The sequence below is a fragment of the Erythrolamprus reginae genome, chromosome 2 (assembly GCF_031021105.1).
Source record: "Erythrolamprus reginae isolate rEryReg1 chromosome 2, rEryReg1.hap1, whole genome shotgun sequence".
NCBI classification, from domain to species: domain Eukaryota; kingdom Metazoa; phylum Chordata; class Lepidosauria; order Squamata; family Dipsadidae; genus Erythrolamprus; species Erythrolamprus reginae.
In genome coordinates this window covers 220405982-220423497 of record NC_091951.1, presented here as the reverse complement: position 1 = coordinate 220423497, position 17516 = coordinate 220405982, and the positions used below count along the sequence as shown (strand labels likewise).

Here is a 17516-nt window from a genome sequence, read left to right as displayed (position 1 = left end):
GATATAGACCATCTGGAAGACATCAGATTGCCTGCTCTGAGTAAAAACTAATTTTATAGAGTGACATGTTAAAATGATATCCTTCTTTTCTTATTGCCAGTGGCGATATAACAATAAAGTCTTATGTCATGACTGAGTTGATAAAAATATGTTTTAAAAAAAGGAAAACAGAGGGGGAGGAGTTGTTCTCCAGATTAAAATATTTTTACATTTGTTGAAGAAGGAAGGAAGGAAGGGAGGGAGGGAGGGAGGGAGGGAAGGTTAGGGAACTTAGGGTTGTTACTAACCGTAACCTTTGCAGATAAAAATAACTTTATATCAATATTAACTATGATTTCTAAATTGTTAATGTTGATAAGCATAAAGTTGTTCAAATTTTACATCAAAACCCAAAAATCCTTAGAATCAACACATTCTGGTATTTTGTAATACTGAAACTTCTGGAAGTTTCCTGGTATTTTACAATTGTTTATTAATTCCATATTTAGCTTTTGATGTAAAATTTGAACAACTTTTTGATTATCAACATTAACACTTTATAAATCATAGTTAATAGTGATATAAAGTTATTTTTATCTGTAAAAGTTTGAGTTTTTCAAACGTCAGAGTATTAATAATCTCCAGTCAACACTGAATAAATACCACTGAACCCAAATAATATATTACTTATGCTTTATAATAATACAATATGTAATATAAAGGAAAAATCTAGTTTCCTATTCCATTCAGGGCTACAATTTAAACATTCACACTATTCTCTGCTTAAAAGCATTCCAGATATTAATAGAGTAATTAATTCTGCTATTAAATGACTGTTATATTTTCCCTAACAAAATCTGCCTTTCTATAACGGAAATTTCATTGTACCAAAGAATTGTTTTCTTCCAGTAAAACATAATGTAGAGACTTCACAAATTTTCTTAAGAATCATATATTTGAAAAGCACATACAATCTTCTATTTTCATGCTAATATCCAACTTAGAATACCCACAGAAAATAGCTTCTAGCCTCTGATTGATTGCAGTCCACTGTAGGAAACACATAGCTTCTTTGATTTATTAATACCACTATCAAACAATTATAATTATTTTTAAACAAAATCTGTAAACGTTAACCATAACTCTAGGTCCTGTCCTTTCTTAATTTTCTTCTGTTTGGTATCCTTTAAGATATTTTGAAGTGTGTTCTAACATATTGTGTCAGTTTTAACTTTTCAAAATTAATATTGCTTAAGTCTTCCGTCATTCAATTTGGAATCTAGTTTCAGGTTTCCTGATTATACTCATTGCTTCCCCTGAAAATGCATAGTTTGTTGAACTCTTTCTTTACGAAAAGTAGTCAATTGCTCATACAGTTTCATGAGATGAATATGCTTTACATAAAATTTTTGAACCAGCTATATATCTACTTACATGTAATTTGTTTGCTAGTCAGAGCCAGTGTTAATCCAGCGTGACTTGTCCTTAACATATGCATACTGAGTTCTAGTAATAGCTTTATTTCAATGTGCTTTGCTGGTCATCATGAATCATCTATTGATGCTCGACTCTATTTTCTTGTGTCCATGTTTCCCCAATTTTGAGGACAAGCAAAATATTTGCATTCCTCCCATATGACACATCAGCTTTTGTTTAGCATTCATCAAACGTACAGTAATAAAATTTCATCCAGACAATCAGCAAGTTCCCACAATACCATATCAGCAATTCATCTGGCTCTAAATTTTAAAACTCATTCAGGGTTAGTTCAATTTGCTGATTCTGCTTCTGTTATTCCCGAGCTTCAATCATTCCTCTGTGTTCTGCTCTTCACAATGGCCTAGTGAAAGACATATTTTCTTGGTGAAGAACATCCAATTAAACTGAGGTTTGAGCAGTTTTTTTCCCCATTTCTCTTCTTACCTCATTGCTGCTTCTGTTCTGCCACACTCGCCTTCACTTCAACTCCCCGTACCCACCCATTTCTCCCTCCTCCAGGGGAAAATATTTGTGGCTCAACATGTGGGATAGTGCCTGGGCATCCTTGTAAGTGCTGGGATAGTTAAGCAGTCAAAGTTTTCTTGCAGGGTATCTGGAGCCAATAGACATTCAGGACATTGCTAATGGCAGATGGGTCCCTGAGTCACAAGCATCACCCCCAGACCTCAATGAAGACTTAAAAGCTGACACCCATGCCTCTCGCTCCTTCACTGGCTGTTAGAGTTGCCTCTGCTGGGGATTTCTTTTGTTTACCTACAGTAGTTGGTATTGGCATAGAAAAGATTGAACATTTACCAGAGGAAATAAGGAAAGATACAAAACACAAAAGAGGTTGCAGGCTGGTGCAGAGATTTTACATTTGGCAAATAAACTGCTTTCTTCTCTGCATTGCCTAACTCGAACACATATCCACTGGATTAATAAGTAATGAGATTGGAGAAAGTTCACATCTATGTCTGTTTGATTGGATAGTGTCACATGTCATTCTCCTTCTGGTTGAATTAGAGTATTCTTCGTGCACACCTCGTGATTTTTGCTTGCTTTGCAGAAAGAAGGTTGGGCCAATGGGTATATTCTGTCAATGTTGGGATTACCTCCTTGCATTTCCCAAGAGTGTTTGCAATATCAGCTGCAGAGTACGTACTGCACCTCTTGAAAGCCCATACCATTCCCCTTCCTCCAGTTTTTCCTCTACCCACTATTTATTTATTTATTTATTTGACATCTATGCCACCCAATCCCAAAGGATATGGCCATGATACTTTTTAAATTCATAGGCCCCAGGCCAGCCGGCAAAGCCAGATCTTAGTGGTCTTACAAAAAACCAATAGGGTGGGAGCAGTACGGACCTCGGGGGGGACTTGGTTCCATAAACCTGGGGCAACAACAGAGGAGGCCCTCCCCCGTGGCCCCACCAACCTGCATTGCTTGGTCGATGGGACCCGGAGGAGGCCAACTCTGTGTGTTCTTATAGGTCTCTGGGAGGGAGGTATGTGGCAGGAGACGGTCCTGTAAATAGTCTGGCCCTGAGGGCTTTATAGGTGATGACCAACAACTTGAATAGCACCTTTCACTCAAGAAATTGTAAGTAGCTCTCTGCGCCCTTACCATGTGCATCCCAGTGCTGTCCCATCACCCAGTGCCTGAATCTCAGGCCACCAGCAGGAGTAAAAAACACAATGGTTACCTACAGGTAATGGGGGGCAGTGGAGGTGCTGAGGAAAATAGAGTTAAGTTACAGAATGCAGGGCACCCAAAATGCAGGTATATCTGAAAAAAATAATTCAATGGAAGTATCTTTTAGTCTTTTCCCAATTCTCCTACTTCTATATTTGGCTCTTCTTTCATTTTTGTGTACAATAACATGATTCACATATAACGGAGGCAGAGGTAGCATTGCAATGCTGCAACCCTGTTTTTACTATTTTGAAAAGCATTGGATCAAGGAGGGCGTGGCCAAGGCACTGTAGTGACACGGAGTTCCCCTCATTCCGTAGGGTAATCCCAATATCCTGGTTGCCCGAGGGTCAATCGGAACAAAACCCAAACTGCCCTGGAGGGACGGGGAGCAGGAGGACATCATTGGCAAGCTGACGGGGGGCTGCAACACCCCACCCTCCCGGGAGCTGATAAAGAGCCCTAGATCAATGGCTCGGAAAAACGGCCCGTGAAAACCGTCCAAGCCGCGGTGAACACAAACGAAAGGATGGGTTAAGTTTGAAGTCATCTTCAAAAGAGGAATATAAGCAATGTGCTGGAGGAAAAACAGAAAAACAGAAATTTAATTTGGTGTGGGTTTTTTTGTTTGAGAAGAGATATGAGACTTTTACCTTAACCGGAAGGAGTGAAAGTGATTAAAGTGCCAAGAAGAACAATAAGTGGCTAACTGGCAGATAGAGGACTTTTAGAAAGAATTGAGGAAGCAGTAACTAAAACCCAATCTTGTAGAATTTTGAGAATTTGGGAATCAGTTGTAATCAAAGAATTATTGGATCTAATTTAGACTGATTTAATTTGGCTTAAAATATACAAAGGGATTGAATGAAGAAAAGTTTCTTTTTTATGGAAAATAAGAGTGCCATCTGCTGATTGAAGGATTTATAAAAAACAAACAAAAACTATGCATAGTGATTGTTTATACAGCTGCTGACCTTGTGTTGAGAACTTTGAAAAATACTAGTGAGCCTTTGTGGGTTTTTTTTCTTTTAATGGAGATAAAGAGAGATGGTTTTTTTTAATTGCTGGCTGAAAGAACTTGGAATGAACTTTAAAAGATTAGACATCAACCTCAATACTATACTGCTTATAAAAATTAGTACAAGGTTGTTGTATTAATATTTTATACACCTGGATCTATAATAGAGGCTGAACCAAGATACCAACAACATGAAGGTGAGTGAATTTGAGGATTTTACAACTATTTTCAAAGAATTTTGTGAAGATTTAAGAAGAGACATTATGGAATTTGAGGATGGAGTAAGAAAGCAAATACAGAAAGTACTGAATAACAATGACGTTTCTAAAAATGATGACATCACTATGGACATTGACAATATGACAGAAACTAGAAAATAAGGAGTTGGAGAAGAAGAAGAATTGAAAGTTGGAGAAGAAGTATTGAAAGAAGAACAGTTGGAAGAAAACATAGAGAATGACAGAAATTTGAAAATGGTCAAATTAATGGTTGTAATAAATGCCAGGATGATCACATTGGGGTGAACAGTGGAAAAGAAAAAAACAGGGTATGAACAGAGGTATTGGATAAGGGAAATTAAGAAGGAAAAAGTATATAGAGGGAAGGGACTGAGAAAAATAGAACTAACGCAATGAACATACATTAAAAGGAGAAAGGAAGAAAGGAAAAGGAGAAGCTATTGGGGATACAAAATAACAAGGAAGAAATCAGGGGAGTCTGGGAAAATTGAATGGAATTTAAAGAAAATGGATGATAGAGATTTGACTATTAGATAAATAGCTTTTTTCTTCTTAGATAATACTTTATTATTGTGTGTAATACAAAACATTGTAGAGTTAGATGAAAGAGGTTTTTTTTGTACTGATTAATAGTTTTTCTTTTTTCTTTAGTTATTAAGTATGATTATAACTATTTGTAATGATTGTGGAAAGTATAAATTGAATGTAAATGTAGATGTTTGAATATGGAAACCTTGTAATTTTAATTGGAAAAATATTCTCTTCCTTATTAGTGTTCTTAATTTGAAATAATACTTTTTTAAATCATAATTTGATGTTTTAAAATAAATATAGGTGATATGGAACTTTTAGGGGATAAGGGTTTTCAGTTAGGAGAAGAGTTGAGAGAGGGAAAGAAAACAAAGAGCGATGAATAAGAAAACAAAGATGGGATGACGCACAGTTGAGATTTAAGTAGAGTTATAGTAGTTAACATTTTGAAGCAAATATTAGCGGTAATTTACTTGGAAGATGATAGGGTTATCTGGATGACAAAATTAGACAAAGGAGGCAGCAAGAATTTGCTAAGATATGTCAAAAATAATGATAAAATATTTTTATATGTCTGTTAAGCTGTACTTAAGGTACATGATGTTATATGTATGCTTTTATGGTGGAGAAAAGATAAAAAATATATAAAAAAAGAAAAAACATTGCATCATGCACACCCTTCTAAGGGAATGGATAAAAACAAGAAGGGATAACTAAATATAAATAAATAAAGTTAATAAATAACTGCCAATCATTTGATACGCTTCAATTGTTCCCTCATTTTAATTTGCTATCTTGACATACAGCACCCTTTAAGACCCAGTTGATCTAGTTTGCAGGCCTTTGTTTCTATTCCTAATAACAGTGAGTTACCATAACTTTTCATCTTGCATGGTACGGCTACATTACCCCTGCCTTTTGGCAACCCACATTTCTGTTCAGCAGTTCTTTTTCCCTGTTTCTCTCATCATCTGTTTTTGGTTGTCATTCCTGTCCATTGGGTATGCTTCTTTGGTTGATTCTCTTCTTTATTAGCATCTTCTGGTTCTGATATCTTCTTGTTGTGCCCATATCCGTCATCGAACATTTCCACTCCTATTTTTATCAACAGTCGCACAAAAAAGTGCTGCTTAGTTTTGTCCAAACTAGTCCCTTAGATTTTGAAGCCATGATATTTTCCAGCCTGGACTTCATTTGCCTTCAATTTTCCTCTGGAGGAGTAAGTGAAGTGTGCCGTATTTTTCCAGGTGCCACATCACATGTCCACCTCGCTTTTTTATGGTTTTAATGATCTCCCTTGGCTTTCCCAGGTGGCTTATCACCTCCTCATTTCTGATTTTGTCATCCCAGTTTATACCTAACAGACATCTGTATTTCCACATTTAAAATGCTTCCAGTAATGTTCTGTCAGAGAATTGGTCTCTTCTCCATAGAGCAGAATAGAAGAGATATAACATCTGACAGTTCTGATACAGCACCCCCTTTCTTTGATCTAATACATTTTTTCTTCCTTTCTACCAGGTTTGTCTTCTTTTATTTGCCTTTCCTTTATTGATCTAATTGCCTTTATTGATCTAATACAGTTTTGTCTCCCTTCCTAAATTCTGAGCTTTTGCCCAAACATTGTTCATTTTTACATGCTTCTTTGGTTGATTCTCTTCTTTATTGACATCTTTTATTTTGTGGAGGAACTCAACCATCTCTCAGGTGTTATAAGTCTTGAGTGCAAAGTATTGTCTATTTATCTTGACTTTTGTTTATTAAATCACTACTTTCAGGTTAACAAAGCAATGTTTCATTTAAGGAAAAGTTCATTAGCCACTTCCTGCTACTGAATTTTTACAATAGGACTCAGTCTTCTTTGCCGTGTCTTGGAAAACTGACTGCTGTATATTTCTTCTGGACTCTCTCCAGCAGCCCCAACTCATTTAGCAGGGAGCAGTCATTCAGAACTCTCAACAATGGGTATTAAGATACATTCCTTGTAATCAATAGCTATTAAGGAGATTCGATTCCCTTTCCTCCTTGTCTTTTTTTCCTGTTGAATATCATTGCTGGTCATCTACTTGGTCTTCTTCTTCTTTACACTCTTACTAATTTCAATAAATATTGAAAACTTTGTTTTGAGATAAATTTGTTCCTTTGGATACAAAAAGATAAAACAGGAAGTAGCCTAAGAATAATTTAGCTTCATTGCACGTTTCAAGTATTAATTATAGAGCCATAAAATCAAGGAATTGGAAGGGACTATGGAAGTCGTCATGCCATCCTGAGTAAATAGCAATTCAATCTTTTCTTGAAATTCCAAAGATGAAACATCACAACTTCAGCAGGCAGGCTGTGAGATTTAAAAAATAAGTAGTTTGCAATGATAAAATAGTCCCATGTATTTTCAAGAATTACCCAGATGTTGTACCCCAGATGTACAATTATCATCTGAATGTAACTGTATTCTTAGAGATTGTCAAGTAGGTGTGCTTATCTTAACATTTAGACATTGTTGTAATTTTTTTTTCTCTATTCGGTTAAGTTGGATTTAATTTTCCCCCCTGGTATTTTAATATCCTTGGAATCCCTAAAGAATTCATATATTCTCAACTCTAGCAGAACATTTCATGCACAGAAAGAGGAGCAAAAATCATAAGATTTACCACTAACTTGTTTTTGCTTTGAATTGATAGCATCAACATCTGGAGGAACAGGCCTGGGTGGGACTACCACAGGCACAACAAGCAGAGTTATTACAACCAGCACTGTACACACAACCACTATATCAGCCCTGGGTAGAAGGAACAGAAGCACAACTACACTTTCTCCAGCTTTGGATAGCCTGAATGAAATGACAACACACCTGCCACCTGCCTCTTCCCAGCTGCCTGCAGTTGGTGCAGAGAGTTGTGAAACTGTGGAAGCTCGTGAAATCATGTGGTTCAAGACCCGACAAGGACAGGTGGCTAAGCAACCATGCCCAAAAGGCACTGTGGGTAAGCAGCCGTGCCCAAAAGACAATTTCTTTGCTCTATTAAAACAATTAAGCATGAGTTACTTAATACTAAACAAATAACAGGGTATCAAACTTTTGCTTGTTCTTCACCTTCTTTCTGTCTTTTTGTGAAATGATCTGTATGGAGGTTAAAAAAAATAACATCACAAGGTCTTTGTTATGTTTATTAATTGACTTTTTAACAATGGTTGGCCCGCTTAGAGCCTGGATTCTGGAATGGTTGAAGAGAATTTCCTCTGCAGAAATCCTAATTTCCATGTGAGATCGTAAGATGGAAAGAAAAAGGAAGCTTCCAAATGTCCCCTATTTATTAGATTTTTTTAATCCTGCCTTTATTACTTTATAAATAACTCAAGGCAGTGAACTTATATAATATTCCTTCCTCCTATTTCCCCACAGCAACAACCCTGTGAGGTGATTTGGACTAAAAAAGAGTGACTGTCCCAAAGTCACCCAGCTGGCTTTTGATACAGATCCTAACAAGCAATGATAATTTTCTCATTGAAATTGGCAGGATAGTGCATGGAATGCCAGCCCAAGGTCCGTGAATCAAATTAAATCGATTTTTATTGCACTTCTTAAGCAATACAAAGCAAATATAACAATATGCCCAAAGATGTAAGAAAATGTAGATAAAAAGCTTCACTCAGAAGTAGGCCTAAGGATAAAACTAAAGGATTAAAATGAATAACAAGGAGTGAGTATAAGACAATTTCAGCAAAAAGAACGTTTTAAAATTAAAAGCTTCACTTAGTGATTTTGATTTTTTTTAAATGAAAGAACTTAATCCTTAACTTAGAGTTAGACCATGTTTAGCTGATCATAAACCAGAGCTCCAGGTGTTTTTAGTTATTTTTTTATTTTAAAGGCACTCAGTAGAACTTGGCTTATGGCAACTATCACAAAGCCTTTCAAGTGTCTCATAGAGTGCAACAATTTTTGGTGATATTGATGTGGAACATCCCGTCTCAAGGTGCCTTTTTGGACCTGTAAAATAAGAATATCTATCCTCCAATTGTTAATATATTCTTGTTGCCTATGTTTGAATAATTGTTTCTGTTCAGGATACTGATGGATGAGGCAAATGAAAATGGATTTTCATGGCACAAAAGCTTCCTTTAGTATAGAAAATATTTGTGTAAATTTTAATAGAGGTATCTGGAACTAATAAAGTGGAATGTTATTTGAATATTCAGTGCTGAGCCAGATTGAATTATTAGTGCTTAACAGAGATGCTTGTTTAGTGAGATCGACAGCTGGAAAAATTGGAAAAATTAAAAAATAGAACAAATAAAGTCAATAATACATGCTAAGGAACATGTCTTTTCAGTAGTACAGTAATGCCCTTTTTGATTAGCCTTTGAATAACATTTATGCTGGCAATGGTTTAATTTTCCCTGGTATTATATGAGTTAGGCAATCTATTAATAAGAGGTTGTTTTATAATTTTGTTATACAGTATGACATTGTAGCATAACAAGGTTGTTATTCATTTTATATATTATCATGATATATACAGTGTGACCTAAATATATTGTTGAGCTTGTCAGTTAATTAACAAACTATAATATTAATATTAAATACTGTACCTCTTTTCCGTTGGATTGGTATTAAAAGAGATAGTACTTGCTTTTAAGATGCAAATCATAAATTGGATTGGAATTAAAACACAGCTGCTCCTGTTCTAACATAACAGTGAGTGAAAGACTGGAGGATGGAAAACAAATTATTTTGCTCAGCATTTCTCCTTATGTTCAGAATATATATATGAACCAGCAAGATTCAGAATTAAAACGATCTGCTCTACTTCAATAGAGTCAGTGATTATATATTTTTTAAAATACTGTAATTAGTAAAGTTATTAATAATATTCTTGACTTTTCAACATTTTCATGTAAATGTAAAGATTGGCATGCAGAATTATTTTCAGTTTGTTTTCCCCACAATTTCAATTATGGGAAATCGTCCCTGTTTGGCATCTGGCCCGATATGTAGCTTTTCTTAAGAATATATCGGCTATGAAGGTCTATGGCTTTATTTGCAATATTTTAAAGATTGGGGGTGAGGATTTTTTAAAGTTATCCTTGCACATAAAATAATGTGGATTGAAAGGATTCCTCAAGAAGAGAATAACAATGATGGAGTTGGTAAAGGTGAGAAAAAAACAAAAGAATAACAAATTTCCAGGCCCAAATGGAATAGTGGGATAATTTTATAAGAAAATACAAGCACCCCTAGATTTCGTAATGCTGGAAAACTTTAATGACAGACTAATGAATGCAAATATACCACAATTCTGGATAGAAGCTGTTATTTCATTTATTCCCAAGGAAGACACAGACCCTACACAAATTAGGAATTACAGGCCTATCTCACCACTCAATGTGGACTAAGATATTTGCAGCTATTATCTCAGAAAGATTTTTAAAACTTCTAAATGAAATCATATGCATAGACCAAAATGGGTTTCTTTCAAAAAGGAATATAAAAAATAACATAAGAAATATAATCAATGTGCTAGAATATTAAAAAAACCCATTCTGGAAAACAATTAGACATAATTTTTCTTGATGCGCAGAAGGCTTTCAACAACCTAAACTGGAAATTTATAATCTTACAATTGAAAAAGATAGACACAAAAAAGTTGCAAAACAATACAAATTCCAGAAAGAAGAAAACAAAATAGATAAAATTATATTATGACAGAGGACAAAATGATCACAAAACTCTATAATAATTTATTGGGCTATAAGATGGAAGAAGAAGTTGTAAAAGAAGTGATAATAAAATGAGCTTAAAACTTCAGGTATAACATAGAATTAGAAAAGTGGGAGAAGGTTTGGAGTAAAAGTTACAAAATGACAAAATCCATTGCCTATAAAGAAAACATCTTTAAATCTTCCACCAGCAAGGATTGCAAAAATATACTGTACTTAAATGCATCACCAGAATGTTGAAAGTGCAAACATAATGCAGGAAAATACTACCATATGTGGTGGTCCTGTTCCTAAGCAAAACAATACTGGCAAAGGATAAAGAAATTGATTGAAGAAATATATAGAAATGAAGCTGGAATTATTTTTGTTAGGAATATTTACAAAGAATCAGGGTAAAAAGACACAATATTTAATTTTACATATCAGAGCAACAAGAAAATTTGTACAGAATTGGAAGAACAATAACATACCAACAGAAGATTGTGTGGTCAAAAAAATCTCTGAGCGTGCAGAGATGGATAGGCTTACTAAAACAATGAATGATGAGGAAGAATCAGAACATTATAAGATGTCAGACAGCTATCCCATATTCATCTACATCCATTTCTTATTGGTTTGTCCCTCTTTTCAACCAATTATAAATCTATAATATATACATATAATATAAACATTTAAATATGGCTTTCATAAGATCATTCATTATATGAGGATGGAGGTTCATTCTACAAGCTTGTGGGTTGGTTTCCGAAAGATAGGTAACACCTTCAGAGGAATTTAGGGGATGTTACTGTCAGTATTCTTCTGCTTATAAGGCTTCATCTGTCAGTGGATCTTGTGATGGTGAGGGAGGATCCAATGAGGATCACATCAGGCCAGGATTTTATGATAGGTTTTGTGATGGATAGGTGTGGGTATGTCAAGTAAGGGCCTTGCATTGGGTCACCTGTGGATCACCAGTGAGAGTCTTACAATGGGTTTTGTGAAGGGGAGGTTATGTCAGGTGAGGGTCATTGCTGGTTGGGAAAGATTGTGTAGGTTGGTTGAGGGTTAGTGCTGTCTCTGATTGGCTATATGGTTGATTAGAATTCTGAGGGCTTCATAGGTTGGTTGTAGGTCAATGTATCTGTTGATGGAATGTGGTGTGATGTGGCAGGCTTCATTGAAGCAGGTGATAGTGTGGCCAATGATTCTTGTATAGCTCCAGTCAAATTGGTGCTATCACCTATCGTATGTATCAACTTCTCCTTTCAGTCACATTAAGTCCTATAATTCTTTGACTGTTTTTTCAAGCTCTGGGAGCTGACTCCAAGAATTCAAAGCCTGTCTCGAATTCTGGACTTCAAAGTAGCATTCTGTGCCAGTGCATTGTCTCAGTTATAGCATGAGTTTTCAGCCAGATAGTTATATCAGAAATCTAGATATATAGGAACAAAACAATATTTGTTTTTTCAATCACAATGATATTTTTCTAAGATATAAATTAATGCTTAGACTAGGAAGCAAAGAATTATCTTCTTCAAAAAGTTATCTTACTGATTATTAGTTCAAGCATGACATTGTCAATGTAATTTCAGGCGTTTCGACGTTCCTGTGCCTTGCTCCTGGTGGAAACTGGGATCCTCAAGGGCCAGACCTCAGCAATTGTTCCTCACTTTGGGTCAATCACATCACTCAGAAGGTAACTGTTCACTTACAATTGATATATTTGTGCTAACAAATGTATATTACAATCATTCTGCATTCATTTAAAAACAAGATTTTGTAATCAAAACCTTTAATAAATCAAAACAAACCATTGTATGCAGCAAAAGGAAGAGCCCTGGAGAACTATGTCAGAATGTATTTATTATAACCACTAGTCACAATGCACATATACAACATTTCAGGAGCATATGAAATAGTTTCAAAAATAAGTACTTTGTGTAGTTCCTACATTTTATTGTGCTTTGATATCATATTTTATTATTATTATTATTATTATTACTCAATTTTAAAATGTTGTTCTAATTATTTATTATTATTTATTAGATTTGTATGCCGCCCCTCTCCGTAGACTCGCTAGTTTCACATTATAAAATGAATAAAGGTTTTCTCAAACTCTTTTCAAGTTTTAAAAAATTGCTAAAAACTATAACAGAATAATAGAGTTGGAAGGAACCTTGGAGATCTTCCAGTCCAGTCTAATGGGATGTGAAATAAACTGACCAGTTCTTCTAATATTTATTCTTTTATTCATGGACTTAATTTAATTTATTAAATTTATAAGCCGCCCAACTCCTTTTGGTCTCTGGGCTGCCTACAGCAAAGTAAAAACAATGTAAAAAAAACAGTTAAAACCCCCAAAAGTTACTCAACAAACATTCATTTCTTCTAGGCCAGAACTGGATGGTCCTACTCAACAACCTCAGGCTTTCACAGCCTTCCGGAAGGCTAGGAGGGTGGGGACAATACAGGTATCTGGGGGTACTTGGTTCCAAAGAGCCAGAGCTGCCATAGAGAAGGCCCTGCCACGTGGCCCCGCCAATCAGCTCTAATTGGTCGCTGGGCAGTACAGTAAGATGGCCCCGTAAATAGTCTGGCCTTTAACATTTTTATAATTTTTCATATAAAATATTATCTAGTAGCTCTAGTATAGAGTATAACATTTTTATATATTAAATTATAATTTTATATATTATTATTAATTATATATTATACAGATAATATATGCTGCTAAAGCCTCAAAAGAGGAAGAAATTGCCAAATCTGTAAAGAAGGGGGATAAAACCTTCTTCAGATATATTAGTGATAGGAAGAAGAAAAACTGCAACATCACGAAGCTTAGTACCGGCAATAATACATACATTGATGGGAATAAGGAGGTCATTGACCATTTCAATAGCTACTTCTGTTCAGTTTTCTCAAAAGACACCTTATAATATAATACTATAGATGGATATAGCATTGCTTCCAGCTGTACGGATTCAGTTCCAGTGATCTTAGAAGCCGATGTCTTAGAAGAACTTGAACGATTAAAGATAAATAAGGCAATGGGTCCAGATGGCATCCACCCCAGAGTTCTTAAAGAACTCAAATTTGTCATTGCTACCCCCCTGACTGATTTGTGTAACCAATCCCTGTTAACAGGAGATGTTCCTGAGGATTGGAGAATGGCCAGTGTTGTGCCTATCCACAAGAAGGGCAGTAGAGAAGAAGCTGGTAACTACAGGCCAGTTAGCTTGACATCAGTTGTAGTTAAAATGATGGAGACTGTACTCAAAAAGAGGATAAATCAGGACCTAAAAAACAACTTATTGCACCCAATCAGCATGGCTTTACTGAAGGCAAATCATGTCAGACTAATCTCATTGATTTCTTTGACTACGTCACAAAGGTGTTGGATGAAGGTGGTGCTGTGGATATTACCTATCTGAACTTCAGCAAAGCCTTTGATACGGTTCCACATAAAGAGCTGATAGATAAATTAGTGAAGATTGGACTTAATCCCTGGATAGTTCAGTGGATTTGCAGCTGGCTGAAGCGTAGACATCAGAAAGTTGTGGTTAATGGCGAGTATTCTGAGCAGACACAGGTTACAAGCGGTGTGCCACAAGGGTCTGTTCTGGGTCCTATTCTTTTTAATATGTTTGTGAGTGACATAGGGGAAGGTTTGGTAGGGAAGGTTTGCCTCTTTGCCAATGACTCTAAAGTGTGCAATAGGGTTGATATTCCTGGAGGCATCTGTAATATGGTAAATGATTTAGCATTAAAAGATAAATGGTCAAAGCAATGGAAACTGCAGTTTAATGTTTCCAAATGTAAAATACAGTGATCCCCCGCTCGTTGCGAGGGTTCCATTCCAGGACCCCCCGCAACGAGCGGGTTTTCGCGAAGTAGCGCTGCGGAAGTAAAAACACCATCTGCGCATGTGCAGATGGTGTTTTTACTTCCGCAGCGCTAGCGAGGAGCCGAAGATTGGGGGCGGCGCGGCTGTTTTAAAACGTCGCCGCCGGCATGGGGGGCTTGCCAGCACCCCCCGGACCCCCAACCCGGGTTTGGGGGGCTGCTAGGAAGCCCCCCATGCCGGCGGCGACGTTTTAAAACAGCCGCGCCGCCCCCAATCTTCGGCTCCTCGCTAGCGGGCAGGCAGGTGGCGGACAAGCCGTTCGCTAGCGCTCGCTCTCGCCGCTTTCCAGCTGAGTCCTGAAGCGAATTCGCTTCAGGACTCAGGTGGGAAGCGGCAAGAATGAACGGCGTGGGCGCGGGACGCGCGAGCAGGCGGCGGACAAGCCGTTCGCTAGCGCTCGCTCTCGCCGCTTTCCAGCTGAGTCCTGAAGCGAATTCGCTTCAGGACTCAGGTGGGAAGCGGCGAGAATGAACGGCGTGGGCGCGGGACGCCCGAGCGGGCGGCGGACAAGCCGTTAGCTAGCGCTCGCTCTCGCCGCTTTCCACCTGAGTCCTGAAGCGAATTCGCTTCAGGACTCAGGTGGGAAGCGGCGAGAATGAACGGCGTGGGCGTGGGGTGCCCGAGTGGGCGGCGGACAAGCCGTTCGCTAGCGCTCGCTCTCGCCGCTTTCCACCTGAGTCCTGAAGCGAATTCGCTTCAGGACTCAGGTGGGAAGCGGCGAGAATGAACGGCGTGGGCGGGCGAAGGGCGGGCGGCAGCGAGGAGTTTGCATGGGCAGTGGGGAAACTCCTTGCTGATGCCCGCCGCTCACCCTCCCGCCAGCAAGAGGGGGAAGACCCAGGGAAGCCGCCCAGCAGCTGATCTGCCGGGCGCCATCTACCCATGCGTGCCCATAGAAAAAAAAGGGCATGCATGCACAGATGGTGTTTTGACTTCCGGGTTCAAAAATCGCAAATTACCCTGTTCGCAATGGTCGGGGACGCAATAACCGGGGGATCACTGTAATGCACTTGGGGAAAAGGAATCCTCAATCTGAGTATTGCATTGGCAGTTCTGTGTTAGCAAAAACCTCAGAAGAGAAGGATTTAGGGGTAGTGATTTCTGACAGTCTCAAAATGGGAGAGCAGTGTGGTCGGGGGGTAGGAAAAGCAAGTAGGATGCTTGGCTGCATAGCTAGAGGTATAACAAGCAGGAAGAGGGAGATTTATTTATTTATTTATTTATTTATTAGATTTGTATGCCGCCCCTCTCCGTAGACTCGTGATTGTGATCCCGCTACATAGAGCGCTGGTGAGACCACATTTGGAATACTGTGTTTAGTTCTGGAGACCTCATCTACAAAAAGATATTGATAAAATTGAACAGGTCCAAAGACGGGCTACAAAAATGGTGGAAGGTCTTAAGCATAAAACGTATCAGAAAATACTTAATGAACTCAATCTGTATAGTCTGGAGGACAGAAGGAAAAGGGGGGACATGATCGAAACATTTAAATATGTTAAAGGGTTAAATAAGGTTCAGGAGGGAAGTGTTTTTAATAGGAAAGTGAACACAAGAACAAGGGGACACAATCTGAAGTTAATTGGGGGAAAGATCAAAAGCAATGTGAGAAAATATTATTTTATTGAAAGAGTAGTAGATCCTTGGAACAAACTTCCAGCAGACATGGTTGGTAAATCCACAGTAACTGAATTTAAACATGCCTGGGATAATCATATATCCATCCTAAGATAAAATACAGGAAATAGTATAAGGGCAGACTAGATGGACCATGAGGTCTTTTTCTGCCGTCAATCTTCTATGTTCTATGTTTCTACGTTATAGTGTTTCATATAAAATAGTCTGTAGTAGTTCATTTTTAAATACACTACACTTTATTTATTCTGTAATTGATCTCTTATCATATTTGAAAAGTGGAGGAATAGTTTTATTAATTTGGTTGCACTGGGGATTATGTCTCCAAACATTGTTCATGCTATATTTTTAGTGTCTTTATAGTTTTATATGATTTCATTATTTATAATATTTATCAAAATTATCTGTATTCTATAGATAAATGACACTATTCCTTAGCTCCCTCTAAATATAAGATCTGTAATTCGCCCAGTTTTTGGAGGGCCATTTGAAGAAATTTTCTTGTGCTTTATTAGGCTCGTGCAATACTCCCCTTATATGTCATTCCCAGAAATTGTTGACAGGAGAACAAAATGGCAGGTGCAATCAGATAACTGAATCTCTGCCTCTTTTTATGTCTATGTGATGTATGAACACACCTTAAAAGGGAGCTGAGCTTCAATCACCTGGTCTTGCCTGCTTTTGATCACTCTTGTGGATGCTTTTGTACATCCATATTGCTTCTTTTTCAGTTAAGGAGTGATCATTGCTACCCTGATGTTTTGTGATTTGGCTTCTTTAATTTCCTAAAACAATCAGTTTTTTAAAAAAAAATAATAACAGTGAAATAAAGCCACTGTCTTTAGTTCAGTGGTTTCTTTATAACAATTATACCTTAAAGCAAGGATTTGTGCAATTTATGACCTTCAGATGCTTCCAGAGGCCTCGTATGATCAATAAAGAGGGAATTTGGGAGCTATAGTTCAATATCATCTGAAGACCACAGATTCATCATTCTTGGCTGAGACTGCAATCCTATTTAGACCTACTTAGAAATATGCCCCCTTGAAATCAGTGGTGCATATCATATAAATTAACTATAGGATTACATTCTTATTAGTATTTTGAAACTTCATTTTATTATAAAACAAATATTTAGTATGTGTTTTACCTATACCTTGTTCAATCTGTTTTCTTCCCCAAATCCAGAATATTTTTTTAAAATCCAGTATTTTGTATAATCCCCTGTTCAAAATATAGATCAGCTATTTCTTCCTTCTTTTAAACAAAGCAGAGCTGCAACATTACATTGCTCATTGGTTATCATAGAGATGATAATCTAAATCTGTTT

At 37.2% G+C, this 17516-nt stretch overlaps 1 protein-coding gene across 5 annotated transcripts in view; it reads left to right on the top strand.

The window, feature by feature from the left end:
• ADGRL3 (adhesion G protein-coupled receptor L3) overlaps positions 1-17516 on the top strand; it is a 688180-nt gene that overhangs the window by 435788 nt on the left and 234876 nt on the right. For all 5 annotated transcript variants that reach the window (XM_070741950.1, XM_070741951.1, XM_070741955.1 and 2 more), the window contains exons 9-10: positions 7626-7928; positions 12240-12343. In XM_070741950.1, the coding sequence (XP_070598051.1) occupies positions 7626-7928; positions 12240-12343 (407 nt within the window). The remainder of the gene's footprint in view (positions 1-7625; positions 7929-12239; positions 12344-17516) is intronic.